The 26596-nt window shown below is 41.2% G+C and overlaps 1 protein-coding gene across 2 annotated transcripts in view; it reads right to left on the reverse strand.

Annotated features, from left to right (window-relative positions):
* RECK (reversion inducing cysteine rich protein with kazal motifs) overlaps window positions 1-26596 on the reverse strand; it is a 66028-nt gene that overhangs the window by 31184 nt on the left and 8248 nt on the right. For both annotated transcript variants that reach the window (XM_032998918.2, XM_032998920.2), the window contains exons 3-6: window positions 22385-22459; window positions 18097-18133; window positions 11775-11860; window positions 9404-9451 (exon numbers count right to left, since the gene is read on the reverse strand). In XM_032998918.2, coding sequence (XP_032854809.2) covers window positions 9404-9451; window positions 11775-11860; window positions 18097-18133; window positions 22385-22459 — 246 coding nt within the window. The remainder of the gene's footprint in view (window positions 1-9403; window positions 9452-11774; window positions 11861-18096; window positions 18134-22384; window positions 22460-26596) is intronic.

A 26596-nucleotide genomic window follows, 5' to 3' on the forward strand; every position in this document is an offset into this window, starting at 1 on the left:
CCGGGCAGGGCCCCCTTCCCCCAGCCCAGGGGGCTCCCAGCCCCGTCCAACCTGGCCTTGAACCCTTCCAGGGAGGGGGCAGCCACAGCTGCTCTGGGCACCCTGGGCCAGCGCCTCACCCCCCGCACAGGGAAGGATTTCTGCCTTAGATCTCACCTAAATCTGCCCTCTTTCAGTTTAAAACTGTTCCTCCTCATCCTACCCTCACCCCCCGATCCAGAGTCCCTCCCACCTCTCCTGTCCCCCCTTTAAGCCCCGGGAGGCCGCTCGAAGGTCCCCCCGGAGCCTTCTCTTCTCCAGGCTGAACCCCCCCAACTCCCTCAGCTCGGCCCCCCAGGGGAGCTGCTCCAGCCCCCCCAGCATCTCCGTGGCCTCCTCTGGCCCCGCTCGAGCAGCTCCGTGTCCTTCTGCTGTTGGGGGCCCCCGAGCTGGCCCCAGCACTGCAGGGGGGTCTCCCCAGAGCGGAGCAGAGGGGGACAATCCCCTCCCTCAAGACTACTGAACTCTCACCCAAAACAACCAGAGTCTTCCCTGTACTGAAAAAGCACATTTCTTCTTAAAAAAATTGATATTGCATATAAGCTTTCCAGAAATCCATGAAAAGACGAAGTCATGAGGTTGAAAATTCAAAATGGAGACGCCAGTTATCAAAGACTTCAAAATTATATGATTGTGAAAAAGAAATTTGAACCCCTTCCACATGACTTCCATACTTGTTCAGAGCACCAGATTATAAGTGATCAAACACTTTAACATAGTGACAAAACACAATTCACATCTTCATAATGTTCCTGATCCCCTTCATTTCCCCTATCCCCGTCATGAAACAAATTTGTATTTTCCACAGCATCTAGAGAAGAAAACAGAAATACTGTCACACTGATCCAGAAACTTAATATGGGATTAAAATCTTGCTTCAGTCCAGTGAAATATCAAATGTGCTGCTACCTCTACATAAGGAAGAGACCTCAAAATGCAGACCTAACTTAAGCTCAGTAGTTCACTGGATTCTTTGTCTATGTTAGTTACTAGTATTTACTGCATTGCAGAGAAGTGGGCATCCACAACAATCTTTGGGGTATTTTTGTGAAAATCTGTACTGCTGCAAACAGATGGAAGTGTTACACTTTTAAAGTGAAGAAAATACAAACGTGTTGGGAATCATCTTGATGTTTTTATTTTTCTTTTCTCTTAGAGACTGTTTAGAGTGCAGGAATTTGGGTTTCATACCATATTGTCTACTTGCTTTCTTCGCAGAGATCATCTGAGTCAATGAATCTGTTTTGGCAGCATCCTTATTTCCCCCCCCCCCCTGCAGTTTATGTAGGATTACAGAGAAAAGCTAAGTAAATACCAAGTGATCAAATATCTCAGTGGCTAACTCATAAAAATATCAGTAACTACAACATCTGAATGCTGAGGATTTCCTCTCAAGCAGCTTGCTCACATTCAGTTATGCTGAATAGGGGAGGGTAAATACAGAACAAATCTCTGTTCACAGAGTGGCGCAAACAGGCAGCCTCATCTCTACTAGGCAGTTCCGGTACGTAACTCACACTTTCTGTACCCTTTCCCTTACCTACTCACCTTCAGAGAGGTCTTAAATCCTGACAGAAGAATCAGGAAATATTATAGAGCCCCAACTTCTTATTTCATTGAAATGCTAGTCATTAAGCACACGCACTCCACTAGAGAACTGGAGAATTCTACAACCCCACTTTCCTTTTTTTAACTTTTTTTCTTCTCCTCATGAAAGTTTTGTAAGTATCCAAGTAAAAACATTATTCTTTTCTAAATGTTGTTCTTCATTTTCATAGCTATCTTCACCCTCTTTTCTGTTGTTCATTTAAAAAGTAAGCACTTCAGAACACAGACTGGCTCTTTATGCGTGAATTAGCCTTCCTGCATAGATAGTTCTGATGAAAATTTGAAGAGCCAAAAGAATTATTTACTTTACCAAAAGGTTGAAGACTCACATTTCAACTTAGATTTGAAAAGCCTCAAGCCTTTGTGTTTCAGTTTGTACCATTAATGATTTAAATTACAGCATAAAATAAAATCACAAGTTCCAACTTGTCAATTACTCTTTATGTCACATCAATCATAGTGCCACGATCCTGTTTCTACAGTCTCATAATTTTATCATCTTTTGGATAATATAATTTTGGATAGTGAAATATGTTAATAGTCAAATGCAAGATTTTAAAGAGGACAGTCCCAATATTGTAGTGAAGCAGTATCACTTCCTCCTATTTACAGTCAGAAATTAGTTTAAACCATGGGTTTAACCATGGGTTAAACCATGGCAGATATGACACTGAAATAATTACCCTAAGAGAATAAACACAAATCTAACAAAAATACAAGTTAGTTTTCAACAAACACCAGCTACTTATAATTTTAGTGATCATGAATAAAAGCACAGGTCTATTGAGAATACCTCACAGAAAAACTCAAAAGTCTGACTTTGATAAAACAATGCCCAAAACTTCACAAAGCAACAATTCAGACATTTTGTTTTCATTCTCTTATTATTCTCTACGAAATTTTAGATCTTTTCTCCCAAAAGCACAGGCAGTGCATAATTTCTCTGAGACAGAGAATGAATTTGCAGCAACATACCTCATCCCAGCAGCAAGTTTTCATCTGATTCTCTTTAGATTTTCCCTTTTTACTACCCACAAAGCAAATTCTGTCACCCATTCATCTGTGTAACGTAGATGAGGGACAAGAGGACTCACAGAAACAGAACATGTGGACAGAGTCACCATCCTACATCTGTAAAGAACAGATTTATACTGTTGCCTAAAGGTTTACGCAATTTTTATAGCACCATACATCCTTCACTGTGGATGCCAGACAATGGTCATCAAGCCACTGTTGCAATGTGGCCACCTGGTTCCCTTGGGACCTTCCACTTACAAAAGACAGAAACAACTGTCAGATAGAAATTACAATGCACAGTATCACCCTGACCCAAAACTGACTGTCCTCAAAAGCTGCTGAAATTAAGCCTTTACCACACCCACTCTGTACCAAGCACTGGAATGTGGCATACAAACCAGCCAGATAGAAAGCAACACTGTAACTTTATTAATTAATGGATTGGAACAGTAAAAGCTCCTGAAAAGGCTGAAGTCTGTCTGTCAGGGGTATACTCAAGTACTTGACCATACCGTTAGCACAAACAATACCTTGAATCATGATCTAATGCTGCTATAAACTCAGCTAAAAACTGTCATGTTATTTAAAAGCTCAATGTTACCAATAAATTATTAAAAAGCAGTTCAGAGATTGCTGTTAGCTCAGATTGCATTTTATAACTACACACAAAACAGAGAAGAACGTTGAGAAGATAATGGTGTCTACCAGTGTTCCTCCTCCGAAACAGAGCTCAAGTTGAGAGAGAATTATCTTCCTAGAGCAATGTTACACGCCAATTTTATACAGGCAGGATGCTCTAACTAGATAATAAAACTTCTTCTTTGTGCACTGTTCCACAGATAGCTGAATCATTTTAATAATGCTCGTATTTCTACTAAGAGGAGGTGGTCTTACTTCTCTTTTCCATCCTTTCAACTCATCTCTCTCCGTTCCCGGTGGTACCGTGATGTGTATGCTCTACTCCAGCTCTGGCACTCATCATCTCATGACCTGATACTTCTCAGTAACCCTCCTGAAAACTCCTTTTTCTCATCTCTTATGAAATGAAATCAGTGACTTCAACAAGTATAATACTAAATTAGAACAGAACAGAATCAACTAGAATAATCTCTTAGATATCATCTTTTAGAAGGACCTGCCAGATGCCAGGGGCAGAGTCAGGTAAGGAGAAGTAGATTTGCACGGCTAGCAGTGGGGAGGAATGTGTGTAGGAAAAGGGCAGTGGCAGGAAGGAACAAGAAGAACTTCAGCTGCACGGAGTTTTTAAAGCAACTCACCATATTTCATGTCACTGTAGTGCCTGTAGCCACCACAGAATACAGTGCTAGTTAGGATGCTGACTTTGCTCTTTGTGTGGGTCTGGGTAATTGTTCAGTTTCTCAGAAAGTACAGGTTTGCATGTGGGGAGTGTAGCTATACAGGTAAGAGAGAATCTTAAAAAAAATTTAAAAATTAGTATGTAGTCACCTGCTCGTAAATAAAGCTGATAACAGTGTTAGACAGTCAGTCTGATTTGAATTATTAACCATGACTTCGTTACAGAACACAGGGTTAATGCCCATCTCTAGTAAAGTAGCACTCATATTTAAGAAATCAGCAGCTTTTCTGCCCACTCAAGCTTCCTTCTGAATCTATTAGCGAACTGGCAGAAGAGAATGACAAAGAAAAAATAAAACAGAGATACAGGTAAGGAAAAACAAAACAAAACCCACAAAACCCAAAAGAGTAGAAAAGGATGTTCTCTTTAAAGGAAAAACTAAGTCATCAAGATCTGGGAAAATGAGGATAAAAAGGCAATACTGTGTACACACACAGGGTCTGATACTCCATTTTCAACTTGAGTAAAATATAAAGTGTACAAAGATGGCAGTATTAAAATTTGTAGAACACAGACATAATGATTTGTTTTACTTGTGCATTAATCTCGTCTTTCAGACATCTCTTTTTATAAAACCAAACGTTGCTGAAACTTGGTTAAAGCCAGTGAGACTATAAGTAGAAGGAATGGAAAGTGGCAGGCAGACACAGGCAACACAGCCGTGGTATGTCTCAAAGAAAACAGTCTCAAAGATCTTTTGGTGTTACGGAAACTGAAAAAGGCAACTGAAATTTATCCAGCAGAGAACATTGTCCAGTCTTCCTCACCAGAAGCTCCTTGAAGAAAGATTTTAGCCAGTACTGCAGGACCTAACTGGTTTCGCTCTTTTTGGAGCTCATCAGCTGCAGGTAACGGCTCAAAAAACAAAATGCATGCACAGAAACAGAAATAGAGCAGAACATTTTACTGAAGGAAGAAGCCTTCTGCACTGTAAGGCATGCTTTTATATTATAAGCACATTTTTTCTAAATGGCTGCCTCTTGTGTCTTGAATGAAAATTGACAGTGAACCTGTTCTTTCACACCAGAAATTAAGAGTATTTTGCTAAAAATCAAAGATTATTTTCCTCCCTAAAAATTATCATGGTATCTTGTAGTCTACTAACTGGCAGAAAACTAAGTTCAGTACTGTTGTCTTGGGCAACGTAACCGCATTAAATATTTGAATTATATCCACTTAAGGCCATCTTAATTTAGAAGTATTACCTACATTTAACATATACACTAGGAAATAAAATGTTTCACTCTATGAGAATAGCAGTAAACATCCTGGTAATGTCTCCTTGCCTTCATTTAATCTTCAAATTTACCAACAGAAGGTAAGGTCAGAATGTAGCACACTAAGGTTTAGTGGAGTCAGCTGAAGTTTCAAATGATGGTGCACATCTGGTAAGAACTTTAAAAACTTGCAGTAATTAACAAGTAAGGCCAAGATTTTCCTCGATTATGTAAACAAGTTAAGAAGTGAGAACACTTGCACAGTAGGGCAGAACAAAATCACGGGAACTTTAATTTTGGCAAGATCACTGAGTGTTCCATCAACCTCCTTTGAGGAGCAGAGAATAGAAACAAAAAGCCCCAGCAGGTAAAATGACAATAATATTAGCTACAATTGTAGTATATGGTCAGAGTCCATCCTGAATTCGTTAAGCAGTACTTCCAGAGGCCACACACTGCCATGTGCCTTGGGAGTTCATTAAAACTCTTTTTCAGAACCTTTCCCTCAACAATGTCCTGAGCAGTTCCGTGAGTTATAATCTATTATCTCTGAGTAATCCGCACAATTAGGTAAGAGCTAGAGTGCTGACTGCATTTTTCAGAAGGGGTAATTAGTAGCCAGCATTCACTAAAACCTCAGCATAAAGCTGGATGGTATGACCCTAGAAAATAAAACAAGCCAATACTGTAGCACAGTGAAAACTTTTCTGAATCCCTCCTACAGCACTCAGAGCTGCAGGCACTGCATTTGAAGTTGCTATATTTAAAAACTGTAAAAGAAACAAAGTCAGATTAAGCTAAACAGTGCTCAAATCTGTGACAGCAAAAATACCTTTAAACAGTCCAGGGACATCAAAAGTGTTTACTACTGTGTGTCAAAAGAGGTTTTAAGAGCAGAAGCTAAATAACTGGCAACATTTCCAATTATACTTTGACCGCATGGCAGATGTTAATAGTGCTCAGCTGCAGCAAAGCTCTCGTAATGCCCTTCAACTTGAGAAATTTTAATGTCTTATTTAGTACACATGAAACAAGAACCAGAGTTCTTAATGTGCAGAAAGGTGAGCTCTGTAGAGATTCAAGAGCTGGAATCTAATGGAAATTTTAGTACTACCCATTCTATGCACAGAAGAAAGAAAAGTGATCTTAAATGCAATAATAAAGCCTTTACAGCTTATATCAGGCTTTCTAAACTAATTCCAGTTACTTCTCCAAGCATGTATTCCGTGCAGTCTTTTCAAAAAATGAACCTCATTTAACACAAAACTTTTAAAAATAGGAAAGTCAGAAAATCCTACATACAATCCATATAGTCTCCACTTCTTTTTTCTTCTTCCTTTGACTATTACCTACCTTCTTTTTAGAGGAAGATGAACAGGATAGCAGAAAGCTGGAAAAGTAGTAAAAGAGTTGAGATGCATAGAACTAGGGAAAAATTAAGACGACAGAATGAGTATCTGAGAAGCAGAAGATGGGAAAAAGGACTACCGGACTAAAATCCTTCAAAAGAAGGAAAATGAAGTACATTTCAGTAACATTCAAAAATACTCAGTAAGTTGTTAAATTTTTAAAATTCTATATGCAGTGCTACTTGAAAATAAAAGAATATTTAAAAGGACACACAGCCTTCAATGCACTGATCAAAAATGAGTAGCTTATTACATGATTCATTTCTTAAATGTGTACAATCTCCCAACTGGGAGATTCACAAGCTTCACAAATATTTACAGTACAAGGAATCCAGAAACATATGATCAGCAGAAAAAGCATCTTCAATTAATTTTGTGAAAAGCTGGCACATCAGTGCTAAAATGATTCTGCTACTGTACAACCTGAGACTCCACTTAGCAACTTGAAACTTTGTGAAGCCTCCTGTTTGGAGTTTTGGTTTTTTTCACTGCTCTGAACCCTAAGCCCCACCCTTGACAACTTACCTCATTCTCCATGTTCACTAACTTAGGGTAACTCATGAAGTTGCTTCTCTAATCTCAAAAGATTACACAAAAGTACTATACACAGTTCAGTCAACTATTCTAAGCAGCTTGTGAAATTCCTCTGGGAAATCCTTATGTCAGTATATAAGCTATGAAAGTTGGTAAGCTATGAGAGTGTTTACAAAAAGGGAATTATGCTTTTATATTCTTAATTCAGCAAGTTTTTACTTATGTCATGTACTTATATATTCAATACCTCAATAAAAAACTTGAGAGCTGATAAACAAGCACCATGATTTGTACTGTAAGCTAATTCTCAAATTAGATTCTCATTTTTACTGAACGAAGTATGAATTTTTAAACACAAAGGCAAGCACAGTATGTATGACATTGCATTTATGTGATTCACAGGCTGTTTCTGATCTGAGGTCACCTCTTTCAGTTTTAACTAGCCACTCACTCCCTTCTCAATCCAGTATCTTCCCCAGCCAACCCAACTGAGTACAAAGTACGGAACCAGTCACAGACACAGAAGCTACTTACAGACTACAAAGGGAGCAAGAGACATGCACCAAGGTACCAATATTCTTTTTTGTTTCTTTTTATGAAGGAGAAAGAATGACAAGGGTGTGAAAAAATGCAGGTTCACTCCAGAAGTATTTTTTGGATTCTTCTACCTTAGGCAAAACTTGAATTTTATATAACACCAATGAGTCTCTTGAGAGCATTGTAAAAACTACTATTCATGAGTACCTGTAAGCCTAGATACATAGGAAAACCCATTGTCATATAAAATTCTGTAATAACGGAAGATCTACCACGTCAGACACCTAATTGCTGTCCCTAACACAGTATCTATATCTACTACTCCTAGTGCTCATTAAAAAAGTTCTCTTTCCTTCTTCACCAACCAGAAGACTGTTCCTTCCTCCATCATTTTTCTCCCTCTCCTTCTCTTTTAGTGTTGCACTGATGGAAAGAGTTAAGGTTCTCTGTATGATAACATCAAGATCACTCCTGAATAAGAGGGACCCAATTTCCAAAATTCCAGATAAAAACTGGAGAAAGAAGAACTAGGAAAAGTAAATAAGATGACTATCACCATTCTGTAGTCATTTTTTAATCTCTTACCTTTCCTCTCCCGTTCTCCTTCAACCCATACTGGCCAACCTCCTACAGCAATGCAGAAATCCAGAAAAAAAGAAGGAAACAGACCAGCATAATAGAGGAGAAGCTTACAGATGTTGACAGTATAGCATATCACAGCATGAGAAGAGACAGAACTACATAAAATGAAAAATCATTTTTTAAAAGAACAAGCTATTGTAACTTCAACAGTGAAGAATCTAGGAAAATACTCTGTAGATTGTTTAGATAAAAAGATTAAAGGAGAAAAAAAGGGAATTGAATGTTTCCTGGAAAAAGAGGAAACCTGCTACACACTTCTGCCCAAATCAAGAGAACAGAGAACTGTTTGATATCCTGAACTGTTGATTATGAGCAGAATTTATGTAGGACTACCTAATTTGGGGTAGGAGGAATCAGATGAAAGGGGGGAGGAGGAATGTGGCTTTTTTAACTAAGAAACGGATCGAAAGAGAAAAAGTCCTAGCAGAATAGCACGTCTACAAACTGTGTTAGAAAGTTTAATATAGGTAAGGGCAAATTTCTGAAAATATCCCCATGATTAATTTTAAGAACAGAACAGTAAAAATAATTGCAAGCATTAACAGTTTCCCTGATGTTACAAAAAAGTATTCATTTGAAATTGTTTACATTAGGATAGGATACTTAAAAGCTTATTTTTCCTGAGTTTATTTCTTTAGGTAACTTTTAAGCTGACTCTCCCACCACAGAAGCTGAAATGTTTCTGATGGAATGGATGCTCACAATGAATGCCGACTTTCACCAGAACTACTATGAAACAAGCTTTTTTTGAATCCATGCCTCCATTTTGATTGAGAGTTGCATCTTCTTCATTCAAATTAAGATATATGCAAGTCTAAATATAGACAAGACCTTTTTATAGAAAATGATCATACTTTTACAAAAACTGTAGAACGAGGTAATTTACACTTGGATGAAAATTAATATATATCCAGAAATAAGACTATAAGAAGACTGGACTTCCCTTCTTCTACAAGATACTTTTTGCAGAATTTATAAACCAGTTGATTTTTAGTAAGATATATCCAGACACATATACATACCTCATATTCCTTCCTGCAGACCTTTAAAACATCATTCTTTGCAGAGGCCTGAAAAACAGATACATTTCTCCATTTGTAGTAGAACATAATAAAACCATGTTGCAAAATAAAGACAGTTCTACCTTAATATTAACTGGGATAACCATGGATTCATGACTGATTTTAAAGTTCCTTTTTAAGAACCTAAAGAATCCATGTAAAGCTTTAAGAAAAAAAAAAAAGTAGAAACCATGACTGTCAATATTACATTTAATCCAAAACCTCCTATTTCTGCACCAAGTTAGTTGATACCAGAAGCACACAAAGCAACTTTGGCTTGGTGAAAGGTTTACCAGACAGAGCAGAATACAGGTAACATCTAGGAAATGGAAGAACTTGAGCATAAACATCTCCCTGTTTTGCATGCTCAGTACCACTTACGCGCCCCGTCCCTTCCCTTCTCCTCCCTCCTGTACGTACAGTCCTACAGTTCCTACTGTCAAACTGAGTTGGAGGAATCCTCCCTTCAAACTGCCAATCACTTTCTTCTGTAGAGTGCCTCTTGCTCCTTTCTCATATGACAGATATTCAAAATTATCATTACTACTAACATTAATTATTTCCCCCTCCAGTAGTTTAAAACACCAGGGTAAAGTTTGACCTTGGACCTATCATATCACCTTCTTCAAAATGCCTCCAAAACCCCCTCAAGTTTCAAGAATCAAAATGAAAATCCCAGTATTTCGCATTATCCCTAACATTTGGCAAGTATCTGTATTTTCGGTTAAATTAAAATCACACAAAATGTATCAGCTAGAGTCAGCTAAAGTACAAAATAAAGCCAAGATTGAGACAGCAGAGTCTGCAATCAAACAATACAGCATCTGAGAATAATGAGACGTGATACAGTAACCATAAGACTAAATTAACAGAATTTCATAGGACACTGCAATAAATGGAATTGTTTTTATCAGGTCTGGAAAACACACATTAGGATAAGCCTAAAAATTTTGCTAAAAGATGCAGATTTGGGAACATATACATGCATCTTCTTTTCAGAAGATCCAAAGTACCCAGTTTGTCTACTCAGTCCTCATCTCTTTTCCTCACTATTCCCTTGGTGTACTCACTGCTCATCTCTTGTCAAATACTTTAAACTTTTGGGTGAAGGTAGTGTCTTTTCTTTTGAATGACAACAATTTGCAGCAGGCTGCTGGTCCAAGATTAAGATTACACAGGTAACATACAAGATACTACAGTGAATATTATGTACATCTGTGCTCCGGAACAGAGTTACAAGAATGATGATGAATAATCATATGGTCTTTGACTTTGAAAATGTTTTTAAGGTCATAAGCATATATTTGGAAAAAAAAAAAAATCACAAAATGCTTCAGAGAGTTTTAATAAAAAGGTCAGTGATATGTTTATGCGTTATGCTTAAAATTGTCACTTGACAAAACCAGTGTTATAGGAACACCGAAAACCAACTTCCTTCCATCTGATGAACAAAAACCCCTTTGAAGAGGCACAAAAATCTATTTGGAGCTGTAACAACAATGTTGCATCACTAAACATTACACTGCAAAAAAGATCTTAGAAGCAGCCACACCTTGACTTCCACTCAGCACTATTTTAAAACAACAACTTTCACATAGAGATTGTGAAAAAAAAAAATTCAAGAAATGAAGTTTAGTATAACCAAAGAGAACTTTGGAATCTTTATGGATTCAGTCAATAAATCACTCCAAAGTAACAAACTAGAGCACATCAGCAATAAGTACACGCTTGCTGTTTGCAAAACAAAACTAAGTGGATTAGCTCCATTTGCCAATGCTAGGCTGCATCCAGCTCGTCGGCTCTCACACTGGAACTTCTGTGGTGTCAAAGTTATAAGCACAGTAAGACTTCATCTTAACTGTATCTTCATTACTGAGCAATTAGCTGTGGCATCAGAATGTAGAAAAAAAGGCACCGCTAACCCCAAGGTCTTAAAATTTCTTCTTCAGGCTCATCAAGTCATAGCAAGCAGCCTCATCCTACAGTACAGATGAAAATACATACCCAAGAAAATCCCCCTCCAAAGACCCACCACTTTTTTTAAACTAGGTTTTAATCTCAGTAAACTTGAACTTTTTTACTGAAAATTCACTTTAAAAATGTAAGTTATTTGTTTTGGTTTTTGGAATTTGGTTGCTGGCATTTATCAGCAGTAGTACTTTCTGGGAAGTATCTAGTTGTATTTTGCAATTTTAAAAAGAGTTTATGTGACAACTGAATTTTGATGTGAAAAAAATCCATTAAGCCTGAACTTCATAAACAGTTAATACATAAATGAATTCAACACAGTGTCATTTGACATTAACCACAAAAAGCAATTAGAAAGCCTTACCTGTTTACATGCTTGCCGACATTCCACAGCAATTGCTAGCTCACAGCAACCTAAACCAACCCACCCGTCAGACTTCTTCAAAACTCCTTTGAAAATAAGATGACAGTACATATTACAGTAGAAACTATGTCGTCATTTTCCCTTCCCTCTCCATGAGTCAGTTACTTTTCAAATTTGCTAATCCTGTTCTCATTCAAGAAGCCTATTTACAGATTAAATTTTTATTGCAATTTATGACGTCATTCCAAACCAACTTTAAGCAAGGAAAAAGCAAATCTGTGCCTTAATAAATGCTGAACTTGGCAATTTGGAAGGACCTTCTATACACTGAGTTTAAAAATGCTTTATGGAAAGCATTTTATATGTTCATTGGAGGTATCAGAATTTGATATTTTGATTTATCTCATCTGAAATATAAGCAAACAGAAACCAACAGGAAAAAAAACCCCTCATTAAAATCAACGTTATGTCCTACAGACACATCCTCTTGTTGGGTTTCAACAGCATGTTTTCCCACAAACTCTGCCAATGCAGAATACATTTCTTGCTTTTTCTTCATGCTTCCTGTACTGGTTTTGGTCAGGATGGAGTTAAATTTCTTCATAGTAGCTGGTATGGGGCTGTGTTTTGGATTTGTGCTGGAAACAGTGTTGATAACAGAAGGATGTTTCAGTGACTGCTGAGCAAGGGCTTGCAGAGAGTCCAGGCCTTTTCTGTTCCTCACCCCACCCACCAGTGACACTCAGCTGGGATAGCTGACCCCAATTGACCCCATGGATATTCCATACCATAGAACATCACCCTCAGCATACAGAGCTGGGGGTGGAGGTTGGCGGGGGCTGCCACTGCCCGGGGACCAGGGGGGCATCGGTCTGTTGGTGGTGAGCAACTGTTCCCTTTGCACCATTTGTTTTTCTTGTGGTCATCATCCCCCCTCCCCCCTTTTCTTTTCCTTGTTCTTTTCTTCTATTTTTTAATTATAAACTGTCTTCATCTCAACCCACAAGTTTTCTCACTTTTACCCTTCTGGTCCTCCCCCATATCCCATCCCAAGGCGGGGAGTGAGTGAGCGCCTTCATGGTGCTTAGCTGCCTACTGGGGCTAAGCCACAACACGTCCTCTGTTGTTTATCCCCCCCCAATAACATGGTTTCATATCCAGAATTACCTTCAATAAAAGTTTCTCATCTCCCCATCTCTTTTTCTATTTATTTCACTATTCCCATTATCTTCATTTCTTCCCGTAAAGTTACATAGAAAAGCAAATCGCTGCCCTAAGTTGTTTCATCCTCTTAATCTATTCATAAATACAGAGTTTCTGATGTTTTCAAGACATCAGAAATCAAATAAACGAATGCATTCCTGCATCTATTTCTCACATAACTTTAATGACAGAAATAATTAAAAGGAAGGTTTAACCTATGCAGCTGCCTAACAGCTGTGACAAATTTGTTCCATTCTTTTTTATTAGGGCAAGGGATGGATTTATTTGGCTCAAATGAACCACTCATTTTTGTTATGAACATTTTAAAAATAAGGCAGTATTTTAGGACGTGCACAAATTATATCCTTTTTGTAGAAATAACAAGTATGAAGCAAAAGAATCAACCACTTAATTTAAAAAAATGGTTAAACCCAGTAGAAATGCCTATTCCGGAAAGTCACATGGGATGTCCAGCTTTAAGAAGGGAAGAGAAAGAGCTAGGAATGAGAGCAGTGAGCTTAAATTCAAATGCTAAGAAAATACTGGAAAAAAAGGCATTTAAAATCACTGCACTCAGTGGAAAAGAATCACCAGCAGGTACCTATCATGAACAAAATTGCCTTTAAAATATGCTTTGTCGGCTTTACAAACACAGGTGGCATAGAAAGTCTTACTAGTATCAGTCTTTCATGACATTCTGATGGGCAAATTAAGAAAACACACTATAGTAAATTTATAAATGAGGAGCAAAATCTTTAGCTAAATTCATGTATTTTCCCTGCAAATTAAAATATTAATGACATTTATTCAAATGCAAATTCAAACCTTAATGCTCAACACCAGTAAGGTAGCAGGATTGCACAGCAGGTACAATCACACATATGTGATCACAAAACATGTATGTTCCAATCCCTTAATCATCTTAAAGTGGCTCTTTGCCGGACTTCCTTCAGTGTGTTCGTATCTTTCTTCTACCGAGACGCCCAGAACTGGACACAGTATCCCTGATGTGGTTTTATCAATGCTGAGGTGAGGGGATGGATCCCCTCCCTTGATCTGCTGGCAACATTCTCCCTAACGCAGCCTGGGGGCCGTTGGCCTCTGGGTTACAAGGGCACATTGCTGGATCATGATCCACTTGCACGATTATCTGGTCTAGCAACCTCTCCTCCCAGTTTTGCAGCATCTGCAAATGCATGGAGGGTTCACTCTGTCCCATCAGTGATGAAGCTGTTAAATGTGACTAGACCCAGCATCACCCCCGGGGACACTGGCCTCCAGCTGAACTCTGTGCCACTGATCACAAAGCTTGGAGCCCAGCAGTTCAGCCAGTTTTCAATCCACTTCCACCATCCACTTATCCAGCCCATGCTTCATCAGTTTGTCTATAAGGGTATTATTAAAACAGTGGTGAAAGACCTACTACAGTCGAGACAGACAACACCCACCACTCTCCCCTCATCTAACATGCCAGTCACCTCATCAGAGAGGGTTATCAGGTTGGTTAAGCATGATTTCCTCCTCATAAATCCATGCTGACTATGAACAATCCCCTTCTTGTCCTTGATGTGTTTGGAAGTGGTCTGCAGGAAGATCTGCTCCATTACCTTCCTAGGGTTTGAGGCGAGACTGAGCAGCCTGCAGCTCCCCAGGTCCTCCTTGCCCTTTCTACAGACAGGAGTGACATCTGCTTTCTTCCAGTCGTCAGCATCCTCTCTCAATAGCCATGACGTTCCAAAGATTATTGAGAGTGACCTTGCAATGACATTAGCCAACTCCCTCAGCACTCGTAAGGGTATCCATCAGGTCCCATGGGCTTGTTTGCTTTTATTACCTAACTTGATCCTCCTCCACCAAGCTCAAGTCTTCCTTGCCTTGGACTTTACCACTGCTCTCAGGGATCTGGCATTCCTGAAAGCTCATCTTACCTGTGAAGACTGAGGCAAAGAAGGCCATGGCCTTTTTAATGTCGTTTGTCACCAGGTTTCCTGCCCCATTCAGCAGCAGGCCCTCATTTTCCCTAGTCTTCCTTTTGCTGCTGATACAGCTGAAGAAACACAGCAGCTTTCTGGCTGCCATTCACATACCTCACCAGGATCAACTCCAGATGGGCTCTGGTTTTTCTGACCCCATCACACATAACTGGAGCTTGGATAAGGTTATCTCTGAAAATTAACCAGCTCTCTTGGACCTCTCTTCTCTCCAGGTCTGTATCCCATGGGATTCTTCCAAGCAGATTGACTGTGCCCTCCTGTGTTGTCTCTCCAAAAGGTACCAGGGCGATTACAGTTGCCCATGAGCATCAGGGCCTGCGATCACAAGACCTCTTCCAGTCGTATGAAGAAGGCCTCGTCTGCTACTTCTTCATGATCAGACAGCTTGTAGCTGACACCCACATCACCCACGTTGGACTGCTGGTTAATATGCTGATATGCCCATATGCTGTTCTCAGCTGGCCCATCATCCACCCCCTGGCAGAGCTCCATGTATGCCACTTACACTCACATAAAGGGCAATTCCCCCTCCTCGCCTTCCTGGCCTGTCCACCACAGCACTCCTGCTGTGGCAGCCTTCCTGCTACATCCCTGTGACCCCGATAAAACCGTAGCCCTGTGTCCTGGGTTTGAGTGAGTGGTGGGGTTTTTTTGGTGGCAGGGGAGGGGGCCATAAGGGCCGCCCCCTGGGAGAAGCTTCTGGAAGCTCCCCCAGCTCCAAGTCAGCTCCACCTCTGCAAAAACTGAGCCCATCAGCTGCACCTCTGCGAGAATGTATTTAAGAATGGACGTGGTGAGGAGCAGTGGGACTGGTGAGGAGGAGTTGGGGCAGCTGCGTGAACACCAAGGTCAGTGGAGGAATGGAGGAAGAAAGGAGGGGGGAGGTGTGCCAGAGCAGAGACCCCCCTGTATTCTGTGGGGAGATGGCAGGGCGGCCCCCCCCTGCCACCCATGGAGATATACAGTGGAACAGACACTGATTTATGGCCTGTGTTTTTTCACCTGGATGATCAAGGTGCTGTGCCCAAAGAAGGCCGGGGTCTTGTGGGAAAAGGCAGCCCCGCTGCTGTAATTCAGCGCTGGGAGGATTGCAGCATGCGGGGGTGTCCCACGCCGGAGCAGCTCGGGAAGGGCTGCAGCCGTGGGAGGGAATCCAGTGGGAGAAAGTTGGTGACCCACAATGGAGCAGTGTGGGGAACGCTGCGGCCCGTGGGAGGGACTCATGTTGGAGAAAGTTTGTGGAGGACTGTCTGCTGTGAGAGGGGGACCACACTGGAGCAGGGGGAACAAGTGCCAGAAGCTCCCCCCACCAAAGATGGAAGAAGAGGCAGCACTGACTGCACCCCCCATTCCCTGCCCCTGCGCCGCTGGGGGAGGAGGTAGAGATATCGGGAGCAGAGCTGAGCCCGGGAAGAAGGGAGGGGTGGGGGGAAGGTGTTCTCAAGATGTGGCAATGTTTCTCACTGTCCTACTCTGTTACGTGTTGTTAGTGTCTGTAATAAATGTATGTTCTTTTTTTCTTCCCCTACCTAGTCTGCCTTTTGCTCGAGCCCATAAAGGGTGATTTTTCCCCATCCCAGTCCTATCTTGAACCCCAAGCCTGGCTCTCTGCCCCTTCTTATGACCAGAAGAGAAGGGAGAGAGTGGCTGTGTGGTGGTTGGCTGCTGACCAGGCTCAAACCACAACACCCTGTAACTGCACACAGACTTCTAACCCCTCCTGTCTGCTCCCTGTGCTGTGTGTGCTGGCGTACAGGCACCTCACAGAGGCACCCAGTGGTACTGAATTCCCAGAAAGGGAGTAAGAGCTTCCCATATAATGCTATCCTAGATACACACCATTAATTTACAAAATCCTACGATGCATGGAATCACTGGAGATTTTAAAAGAATTTTAAAAGTGGCTCATTTCAAAGAAGAAAACAGTAACATAACTTCACATGCAAGAGGAAGGAAAAGTGACTGGCTTCATACAGGTACAACAAGGTTGAGGATACAAGCTCAGGATACCACAGGAAGATTTCACTTTTATCACAGGACTAAACTATAATTTATATCACCACTAAAAAAGTGACTTTTTTTCCATAAATCAGAGGATAAAAGAATCCTACCATAAAGGCACTGAAGAGGCCCCACACCAGTTTGGAAAATACAATTAGACAATTTGGGAGTGGTTCATTAACAAAGATTTCCAATACTTTTTTCACTTGCTTACACAAATCTAATACTCAAAATAAAGTACGTATTTCTCGCTTGCAGTAAAAGCATTGCTACTCATTTGTATATAACTACTGAGCTTCAATGAAAATTAGTTATTGTCTCCAACTAAAAATTTATCAGGTTTTGCATGAGACAGAAGCACTGCAACTCCAAAAGATATTATTAGTTAAGTAAAACTAGTAAAATATAAGACAGCCAATCTCTTTGTGCACACTGGAATCAACAGTGTGCCTCTGAAGCTGGGGGTGGGGGCAAGTTAGAGCAGACGCCATAAACTGTTACAGCCTCCTCTTCAACCACAGCATGCTACTTTCGCCCCAAGTCTTTTAGAAATAACTTGATAACAGTACTACTTAAGTTCAATTTCATCTATTTTTAATCTCTCTTTTTAACGTAACAGTCCTGTCTTGTGATTTATGCTTTAACTTTCTAAATCCATCTGTACCAAGCAGTATGGTTCTTGATCTGAGCCTCTGCACTTCTTAAATTATTTGTCTAGTTCTTAGTATTTCCCTCTGTTACTATTTTTTTTTTTTTCAAATTACATTGCATCTAGAGCAAAATTGCAATAATCCATGATTTTATAGATTAGGCTACAGTATACTGAAACTAAAAGTAATAGAAAACCTTTAAAGTAAAGAAACTCTGATATTTCTTGGATGCGTCACAGAAGCACATGTTTAATCACACAAACGTATTAAACATTTTCTAACTAGAAGTGTTAAAAACAGCACAAGTAATCCAGTTTAAACTAAAGGAAATGAGACACCAAATACAGTTGATAATGGAAGCATAATGATAGTTAAATTATCATGAAATCTATAGGAGCAGGTGGTAGACACAACATCAAAACATGCATATGGTGAAAAAACAACACAATTCAACAGTAAACTAGTATTTCTTACCTGGCAAAGAAGAATTTATACAACCCCATACTTCTCCCTGAAAAGTAAAATGAAATTAAGCAAAAGTAAGTCTACAGAATAAAAGTTTCTAGCAGACACAAATTAACATTTTTGCCCTGGGTTTTAAATATCCTATTGGAAGAATTCTTATGTCTAAAACTCTTCTGAAGAAGCGCTACGTGATGTAAGTTGAGTACCACCTGCTTTGATGAGGAGGCTGCCATCTACAGAGTATGGAATCCACAGCAGTGTTTTTGTAGGTGCAGAACATACTGTGATTACCCAGAATATGATAGCTAGTCAACTTTCTCCACCAGTGTTTAAAGAATTAAGTAGCAACTGTTTAGACAAAGAAAAAGATCTCGCTAGGACCAAGACCTGTGGAGAAGCTTATTGCCCTGGCACTTCTTTCTACCACCTTAAAAAAAAACCAAAAAACAAAAAACAAACAACCAAACAACACATATAACCACACACAAAATAGAAGAGGTTTAAAGGTACCCCAGAGACCAGGGAAATGTAGTTTCAGAGAAAGACAGATACACAACTCTTTTTTTTCCATGTAAGTGAAGTTTCCATGGGAAGTTACAGTATGGATCTGTTGGGCTCACTCCGACTGCAAAGCATTTCTGGTCCTAAGCATGGGTTCTCCTAAATGACCCAAGCGACTGATGGTATTAGGCAGAAGAATTCTGTAAATGTTTCTCTTTTTTTGGCAGGAAAAAAATGGTGAAAAGCTTACCAAAGAGTTGCTGTCTATTTCTCATTACTGTTATTACCAAGACTACTAGCTAAGCTGACTATGGGAGATTCTTTATGCTGGGGCTAGTATAAAAGAAAATGTCAGGTCTGCCACAGGTACTTATGTTACCCACCCAATAAAAGTTACAAATGTCATGGAAGGAGGTGGTTTAGGCAGCAGAAGGATTCCATCTAGGGTAAGAATCTTAGTTCAACTATCAGAAACAAGCACATATCACAGTTACGGTGGGTGTGCCGTGTCAGAAGCCTGAAGAATTAAAAGCTATGGGAGTAGCTGTCTGCTACATGTTTAACATCCTACACCTGGGGTCTTACAACACTTAGACAATATGATCATGGTATAGTATTTAAAATGGCAAGAGTACAGAAAAGCCTTAAAGTATTACAAGTATTTTAGTACAGTGTTATTGAATTCAGTATTTTTAAAGCAAGCACTAGGAAAATCTTAACTAGATGAAATTAGAGGAAAATTTTGCAGAGAGTAAGAAGGCATGTGACAAGTCTTAAGAGGTATATCGGGTTTGTATGGCAAGGTTTTTGTAGTGGGGGGCTGCAGGGGTGGCTCCTGTGAGAAGCTGCCAGAAGCTGCCCCTGTGTCCAACAGAGCCAGCTCCAGCTGGCTCCAAGAGGGATCCGCTTCTGGCCAAGGCTGAATCCATCAGTGATGTTAGTAGTGACTCTGTGGTATTTAAGGAAGCATAAAAACTGCTGTGCAACAGCAGCTGGAGAGAGGAGTGAGAGAAACAGCCCTGCAGCCACCCAGGTCAGAGAGGAAGGAGGAGGAGGAGGAGGTGCTCCAGGCACCAGAGCAGAGGTTCCCCTGCAGCCCGTGGGGAAGACCACGATGAGGCAGGCTGTGCCCTGCACCCAGGGAGGTCCACAGTGGAACAGATCCCCACCTGCAGCCAGGGAGGTTAATGGTGGAGCAGATCTCCACCTGCAGCCCGGGGAGGACCCCACGCTGGAGCAGGTAGATGTGGCCTGAAGAAAGCTTCAGCCTCTGAAGAGCACACCCTGGAACAGGCTTCTGACAGGACCTGTGGCGAGCAGTCCACATTAGAGCAGATTTTCTGGCAGGAGTTGTGACCCTGTGAAGAGGAGCCCACGCTGGAGCAGGTTTGCTGGCAGGACTTGCGACCCCGTGGGGGACCCACGCTGGAGCAGTTTGTGAAGGACCGCAGCCCGTGGGAAGGACTCACATGGGAGAAGTCTGTGAAGGACCGTCTCCCACGGGAGGGACCCCACGCTGGAGGAGTGGAAGAGCATGAGGAGGAAGGAATGGCAGAGACAACACGTAATGAACTGACCACAACCTCCATTCCCTGTACCCCTGCGTCAGGAGGTAGAGAAGTCAGGAGTGAAGTTGAGCCTGTGAAGAAGGGAGGAGGGGGGAGAAGGGGTTCTTAGATTTTTTTTCTTATTTCTCATTATCCTACTCTGACCTTTTGACTGGCAATAAATTAAATTAATTTCCTTGAGTTATGTCTGTCTTGCCCATGATGGTAATTGGTGAGCGATCTCCCTGTCCTTATCTTGACCCAGGAGCATTTTGTTGTATTTTCTCTCCCCTGTCCAGCTGAAGAAGGGGAGTGATAGAGCATCTTTGGTGGGCACCTGGTGTCCAGCCAAGGTTAACCCACCAGAACGGCCTTTAAATCAAAGTGTTGAACATGTTCTTTAAAACAAAACAAAAAGTTCAATCTCGCTGAAACAGCAACCCATATTGTCATGCAATTATTCTGTCATCACAGGAATTAATGACTTTCTGAAGTTGCAATGGATCTGTGTCTAATAATCTAAAACTGTCCTCCCCTCTACCTGTGGGAGTTCCCTACTTATCTAAGGGTTGAAGTCAGCTCAGAAGGAAAAGGTAAAGAGCTGCTACTTCTACTAGTTCCACCCCATTGATTCAGTTGGCTTCCTTTTATTTCAGGAGAAGGTTAATGGTTGGACTCAAGGATCTTAAGGGTCTTTTCCAACCTAAATGATTCTATGATTCTAAGATAAAGTCACCTCTTGTGGTGGCAGTTACTGTATTACTTAACACCAGGCAATACCCTTTCTATCATATTACCTGAAGGAATACAGACAACACACTATCTGCAACCAGTGCTCCAGAAAATAGACCATCTGATTAAATTCATAACCTATCCGCTAATCTGTGCAATGTCACTAGAACACCTCTCCAACAAAGACAGGTGGTATCTGAAAACAGTAAATATAGTATTAAGTTGAACTGTTAACTATCTTGTATCTAGATGTCTTTTACAAACGTTTGTAAATAATACCACTTCAGCAATATTAACTTAAGATATACACCAAACAGTAGACTTGCCATTTATAAAGACAGAAATTGGGAGTTAAAAAAAAAATCACGGTGTCAATCACTTCCCCCCTTTCAGATACACTCCAATCCTGTCTTCTAAAAATACACTCCTCTACTATACAGACAGATCCTGATCTTCCTCTCAGGGAATAAAAGATACAGAAAACCAGTACCGAAGCAAAATGCTATTCACCACCCTGATATGTTCTCATGTCACGGGTTTTACTCATACCATCAGCTGTCTATAACTCTCCAAGACCTTAGAGCTGATGATACACAAAAATGAAACATTTTTAAAAATGTACTTTTGACACACAGGAGGAAAGGATCTATAAGCAAACACACCCTTGCAAGGTTGCTTATAAAATGTTATTCTCAGATTTACTAATCCTACACATTGCCCATTTGAGCTGAGTATATGTTTTAGGCTAGCTGGAAACAGCATTGATACTGTTTAGAAGTAACAAAAATTACAAGAAACCAGGCCTTTCTGACAGCAAATGTGTTGAGATATTCTAAGTTGCCAAGAAATAAGACTCTAGAATTTACAATCTGAATGATAGTGCTTATCTCTTCCCCGATTAGATCATCTTTAAGACAGGGAGCAGATTACATTCTTGCTTTTTTTAGTGGTACACTACAGAACTTTTAGGAAACCATAATCTTACTTACCCAATAAAAGCATTACTTCAGTTTGTCAGGTATGGCCATAAACCATTACGAGCAGCTATGAGGGTCTCCTTGCCTTAGCCCAACCAAGACCTCACACTTTTGTCCCATACACAAGCTGGAACACATGAACTAATTTATGTTGCTGCCATCAACATCCAAATGACAATCACCCAGCACAATTTTTTACAACATAGGTCAGATTTCCATTGTACTTCATAGCTTACACAACCAGTACACCTAGCAAAATGGTCAAGTCCCATTTTATTGCCTGTAGCGTAACATATGATGGCTTTACCAAAAAAAAAAAAAAAAATAATCCTATTCCGAGTATGAAATCTCATTCTAAGATTTTATTCTAGTTCTCATAACAAGGAAGAAAAGGCTTGAAAACATACATGTTTTACCATCTCAAAACTCAGTGAGTAAATAAAATACAAGTAATTTTAAAACCTGATTGTTGCAAGCAACACTTTGTTAATAAAAGATTAATCGTTTTGTTTTCTTTAATTAAAAACTAGAAAGCCTTACCATTGATTCTGGACAATACTCAGGTGCTCGCTGCAGTAAGTGCTTCAAACGGGAATCACTCTTAGAAGACAAAATCTGTAGAAACAAAAAACACCTTAAAATATATAGAATGTAACTATACACTGAACAATTTTTCAGTTGATTTAATAATTTTTAGTTTCACTACTATCTACCCTTTGACAATTTTGGCTAACAGTTAATATGGAAACAATGCAAAATTAAGATTTTCTTTTATATATCTAGAGTCTTTCAAATATGTTGTACTTTTATGAAGAAGGATTTTTTAATATTTAAAATTGAATGAGAATGTCCTCCTCAAACATTTCAATCAAAAAGTTTCTACTGGAATAGGCAGTATGAAAAACACAGAGGATTTCTGCCCCACAAATCAAAATATCATATGGCTCTATTTACTTAATTAACCTTCTGCTACGTTACATGACCTCAGGCAACTACACTCATTCCAAAAAACCCTGAAACAAGTAATTTCCGTGGAACAAAGATGAACAAAACCTAGACTAAAGAGACAATCAAAACTAACGGGGGAATGAATACTACCCACAGCAGAGCAAGATCGAATTAAGCACCACCTAAGCAAATTGAACATCCAGAAGTTCACGAGACTGGATGTGATGAGACTGAGGATGTTGAAAGCCAGCCACTGCCACTGCCAGGCAGCATTGCTACCATGTCTGAAAGACCTTGGTGACCAGATGAGGTTCCTGATGACTGAAAAAAGACAAACATCATATCCATTAGAAAGGCAAGAAGGATAATCCAATAAATTACAGGCTGTTCAGCCTAACCTCACCCTGCAGGAAGACTGTGGAACAAATCCCCACAGAAGCCATGTCAGGGTACATGAAGGTGACTGAGAACAGTCAGCAGAGGCGTATCAAGGGCTAATTTAGCCCAATAGCTTTCCATAATGAAGAGACAGGTTAAAAAAAAAAAAAAGGGGAGAAAAGCTTACTTTGTCTACCCTGACTTTAAAAAGGCTTTTGCATGGTCCCCCACCCTATCTTCAGAGTGAAACTGGCGAAACGTGGATGGGATGGGTGGGCAAACAATTGCCTGGACAGTAGGGCTCAAAGATTAGCAGTCAGTAGTTCAGTGTCTAAGTGCTATCCACTTAGAAGTGGTATAATGTAGGAGTCAAACCAGTATCGTAAATGGCTTTATTAGCGAGCCGGACAAAAGGACAGAAAAAACCCTCAGCAGGTATGCAGATGAGCCCCGACTGGGAGCTGTCACTCCGATGGGTTTCAACAGGCTGTAGCAATGGGCTGACAGGAACCTCAAGCAGTTCAGCAAAGGCAAACAGAATCTTGCAGCTGAAATGGAATAACCCCAAGCAACAGTGCAGGCTAGGTGCTCGCTGGCTGAAAAACAGCTTTGCAGGAAAGAGTTGGGTCCTGGCGGATGACCAGTTACATGGGTGTCATGGTTTGAGCCCAGAGGGCAACTGAGCACCACACAGCTGTTCACTCACCCCTTCCCCTCTCAGGAATGGGAAGGAGAAAATGAAGCACAATGGCTCAGGGGTGCTCACCCATTACAGTCACAGGCAAAAGTCAGACTTGTTCAGGGAAGGAAAGAAAACATCACATTAATTCAAATGCTAACAAAGACAACACTTCACAGCCAAGGTGGGACAGTGAGCCACCACATCCAAAAACACCTCCCCCCAGCCCTCCCCTCTCCCCAGGCTCAGCTCTGCTCCCGATCTCTCTCCCTCCTCCCCCAGCAGCGCAGGGGCAGGGGATGGGGGTTACAGCCAGCTCACCGCTCCTTCCTTCTGGGGAGGGGAGGGGTGAACACTGCACATCCCTCCCCTGCTCCCCAGGGCTCCCCTCTCACTGCAGACAGGCCTCCATGAACCTTCTCTGCAGTGAGTCCTCCCCATGGGATGCAGCCGTTCCCGAGCCGCTCCGGCGTGGGTCATTCCCTCGTGTTGCAGTCCTCCCAGCGCCGAACTACAACAGTGGGGGCTGCTTCTCCCCTCAGAGTCCCGGCCTCCTTTCAGTGCAGCCGCCTGTCCTGGCGTGGGCTCCTCCACAGGCTTCAGGTCGGCCTCTGCTCCACCGGTGACCTCCATGGGAGGCAGGGGGGTGGCCCTGCCATCTCCCCACGGGATACAGGGGTCTCTGCTCCGGCACACCTGCCCCACGTCCTCCTCCTTCCTTCCACTGACCTGAGTCCTTCTCCTAACTCCTCCTCACAAGTCCCAACCCCCTCTCAGGTTCCCCTTCTTAATTACGTTATGGCAGAGGCGCAGCCACCGTCGCTAATTGGCTCGGCCCTGGCCAGAGGTGGGGTGACTTGGAGCCGGGGGAGCTTCGGGAAGCTCCTCACAGGGGCCACCGCTGTAGCCCCCCTGCCCCGCCACACAAACCCAGCACACTGTGGGTCATCAGTGCATGGGCGCAGCACTGAAAGCTAACAGCATACTGCACTTCATTAGCAACAACACTGCCAGCATGTTAAAGGAAGGTGACTATTCTCTCCTATTAGGCACTGGTGAGGCCACGCCTGTAATCCCAAACCCAGTCTTGTGCCACCTCTGTACAAGGAACATTACTGACGAACTGCAGAAAGACCAGTAGAAGGCCACAGAAGACGCTGGACTTTATGACATACCAAGACAGACCAAAGTAAAAGAATCTGTTCAAACTGAAGAAGGGTTACAAGGGAGCAGGGGGATCTAAATTCCTGTCTTCCAGTATCTGAAGATGGATTAAAGAAAAGGCAAGTCAGACTATTCTCAGAGTTGCACAGTGGAAGGATGAGCTGCAAAAGTAACAAGTTGCAGCACAAGAGAAATTCTGATGTAAAGGGAAAAAAAAAATTCTTCACCATGAGAGTAGTTAAGTGGTGGAAGAGATTCCCCAGAGAGGCTGTGGAAAGCCCAACCTTGAGGATATTAAAAACTTGACTGAGAAGATCCTGATCAAATGGATTTAGTTTTGAAAGTAGGATCTCTCTGAGCAGGTTAGACAAAATGACTCTTTCAAATTATTTTGAACAGCTGTACTTGGGAAGAAAGCTTACCTTACATTATTGACTTTCATACACAATTCTGAATTATGTAAATTTATCTCTTTTTTTTTCCCCAGGTGTCTTTCAGACCATACTGTAGTGTTGCTCATCTCATTTCCTTACAACAGTAGCAATGTTTTCAAAGTTTATTATGAGATGATTTACCTCATCAATCTTTCTCTTGTTGTTTTTGTTGTTGTCTTGTTTTTTAAAGTTTCATGGAAGTATTAATGTAAGTAGAGTTCTCTGCACATTTTAAACTGTTTTCTGGTGCCACATTAATCATTCTTTTGGTTCTTGTTCCTTTAGCAGTCCAATTGAGTAGAACACTTATAAATTAAAACAAGAAGCTGGACAACAAAAGGGATGGAAACAGATCTATTAATGTGGGATATGAAACTGGAAATTACAGGAATAACTGCAACGTGGATCTTTCAGAAGGAGAAACACATTACAGTTCTATTCTAAATTTGCAACACGATAAATTCATGGAAAGACAACCAAGAGAACAACAGTACTGGTTTCAGAAATGAGAGCAAGAAAGAACTGCAGAAGTAGTTTGGGGTCTTCTGAGGCCATAGAATAATAAAACAATTCATGCTGAAAGGGAACTCAGAAGATTATTTATTTCAATCTCCTACTCAAAGTAGGGTCAACCATGAGACCTGTCGCTCAGGGTGTTATCTAGGTAGGCAGTGAAAACCTCTGAGGATGGAGAATGCACAGCCTCTCTGTTTTCATGGTGGAAAAATTCCTCCTTATAACCAGCTGGAACTCTCTAGTTTCAATTTATCATTGCTCTCTCTTGTCTTACCACTATGTACCACTGTGAAGAGCCTGGCTCTGTCTTTTGAGCAATCTTATTACAAGTATCCGAAGGCTGCTCTGAGGTGCTCCTCCTTCCTCAGGCTAAAGGCAGTTCCCCCAGCCTCTCCAGAGAAGGCATGTGCTCCAACCCGCTGATCATGTTGGTGATCCTCAGCTACCCTTGTTCCATTTAACTGATGTCTTTCTTGTAACGGGGCGGGGGCAAAACAGGAGATGGTATTCTAGCTGCGGTCAGCAAGCACTGACTAAATGTGGAGAATCATTTCTATAGACCTACTGGCTATGCTTCTGTTAATACAGCCCAGGATGCCTTCTTTATTGTGAGGGCACACTGCTGGCTCATGT

The sequence above is a fragment of the Tyto alba genome, unplaced genomic scaffold, assembly GCF_018691265.1.
Source record: "Tyto alba isolate M040663 unplaced genomic scaffold, T.alba_DEE_v4.0 Super-Scaffold_48, whole genome shotgun sequence".
NCBI lineage: Eukaryota > Metazoa > Chordata > Aves > Strigiformes > Tytonidae > Tyto > Tyto alba.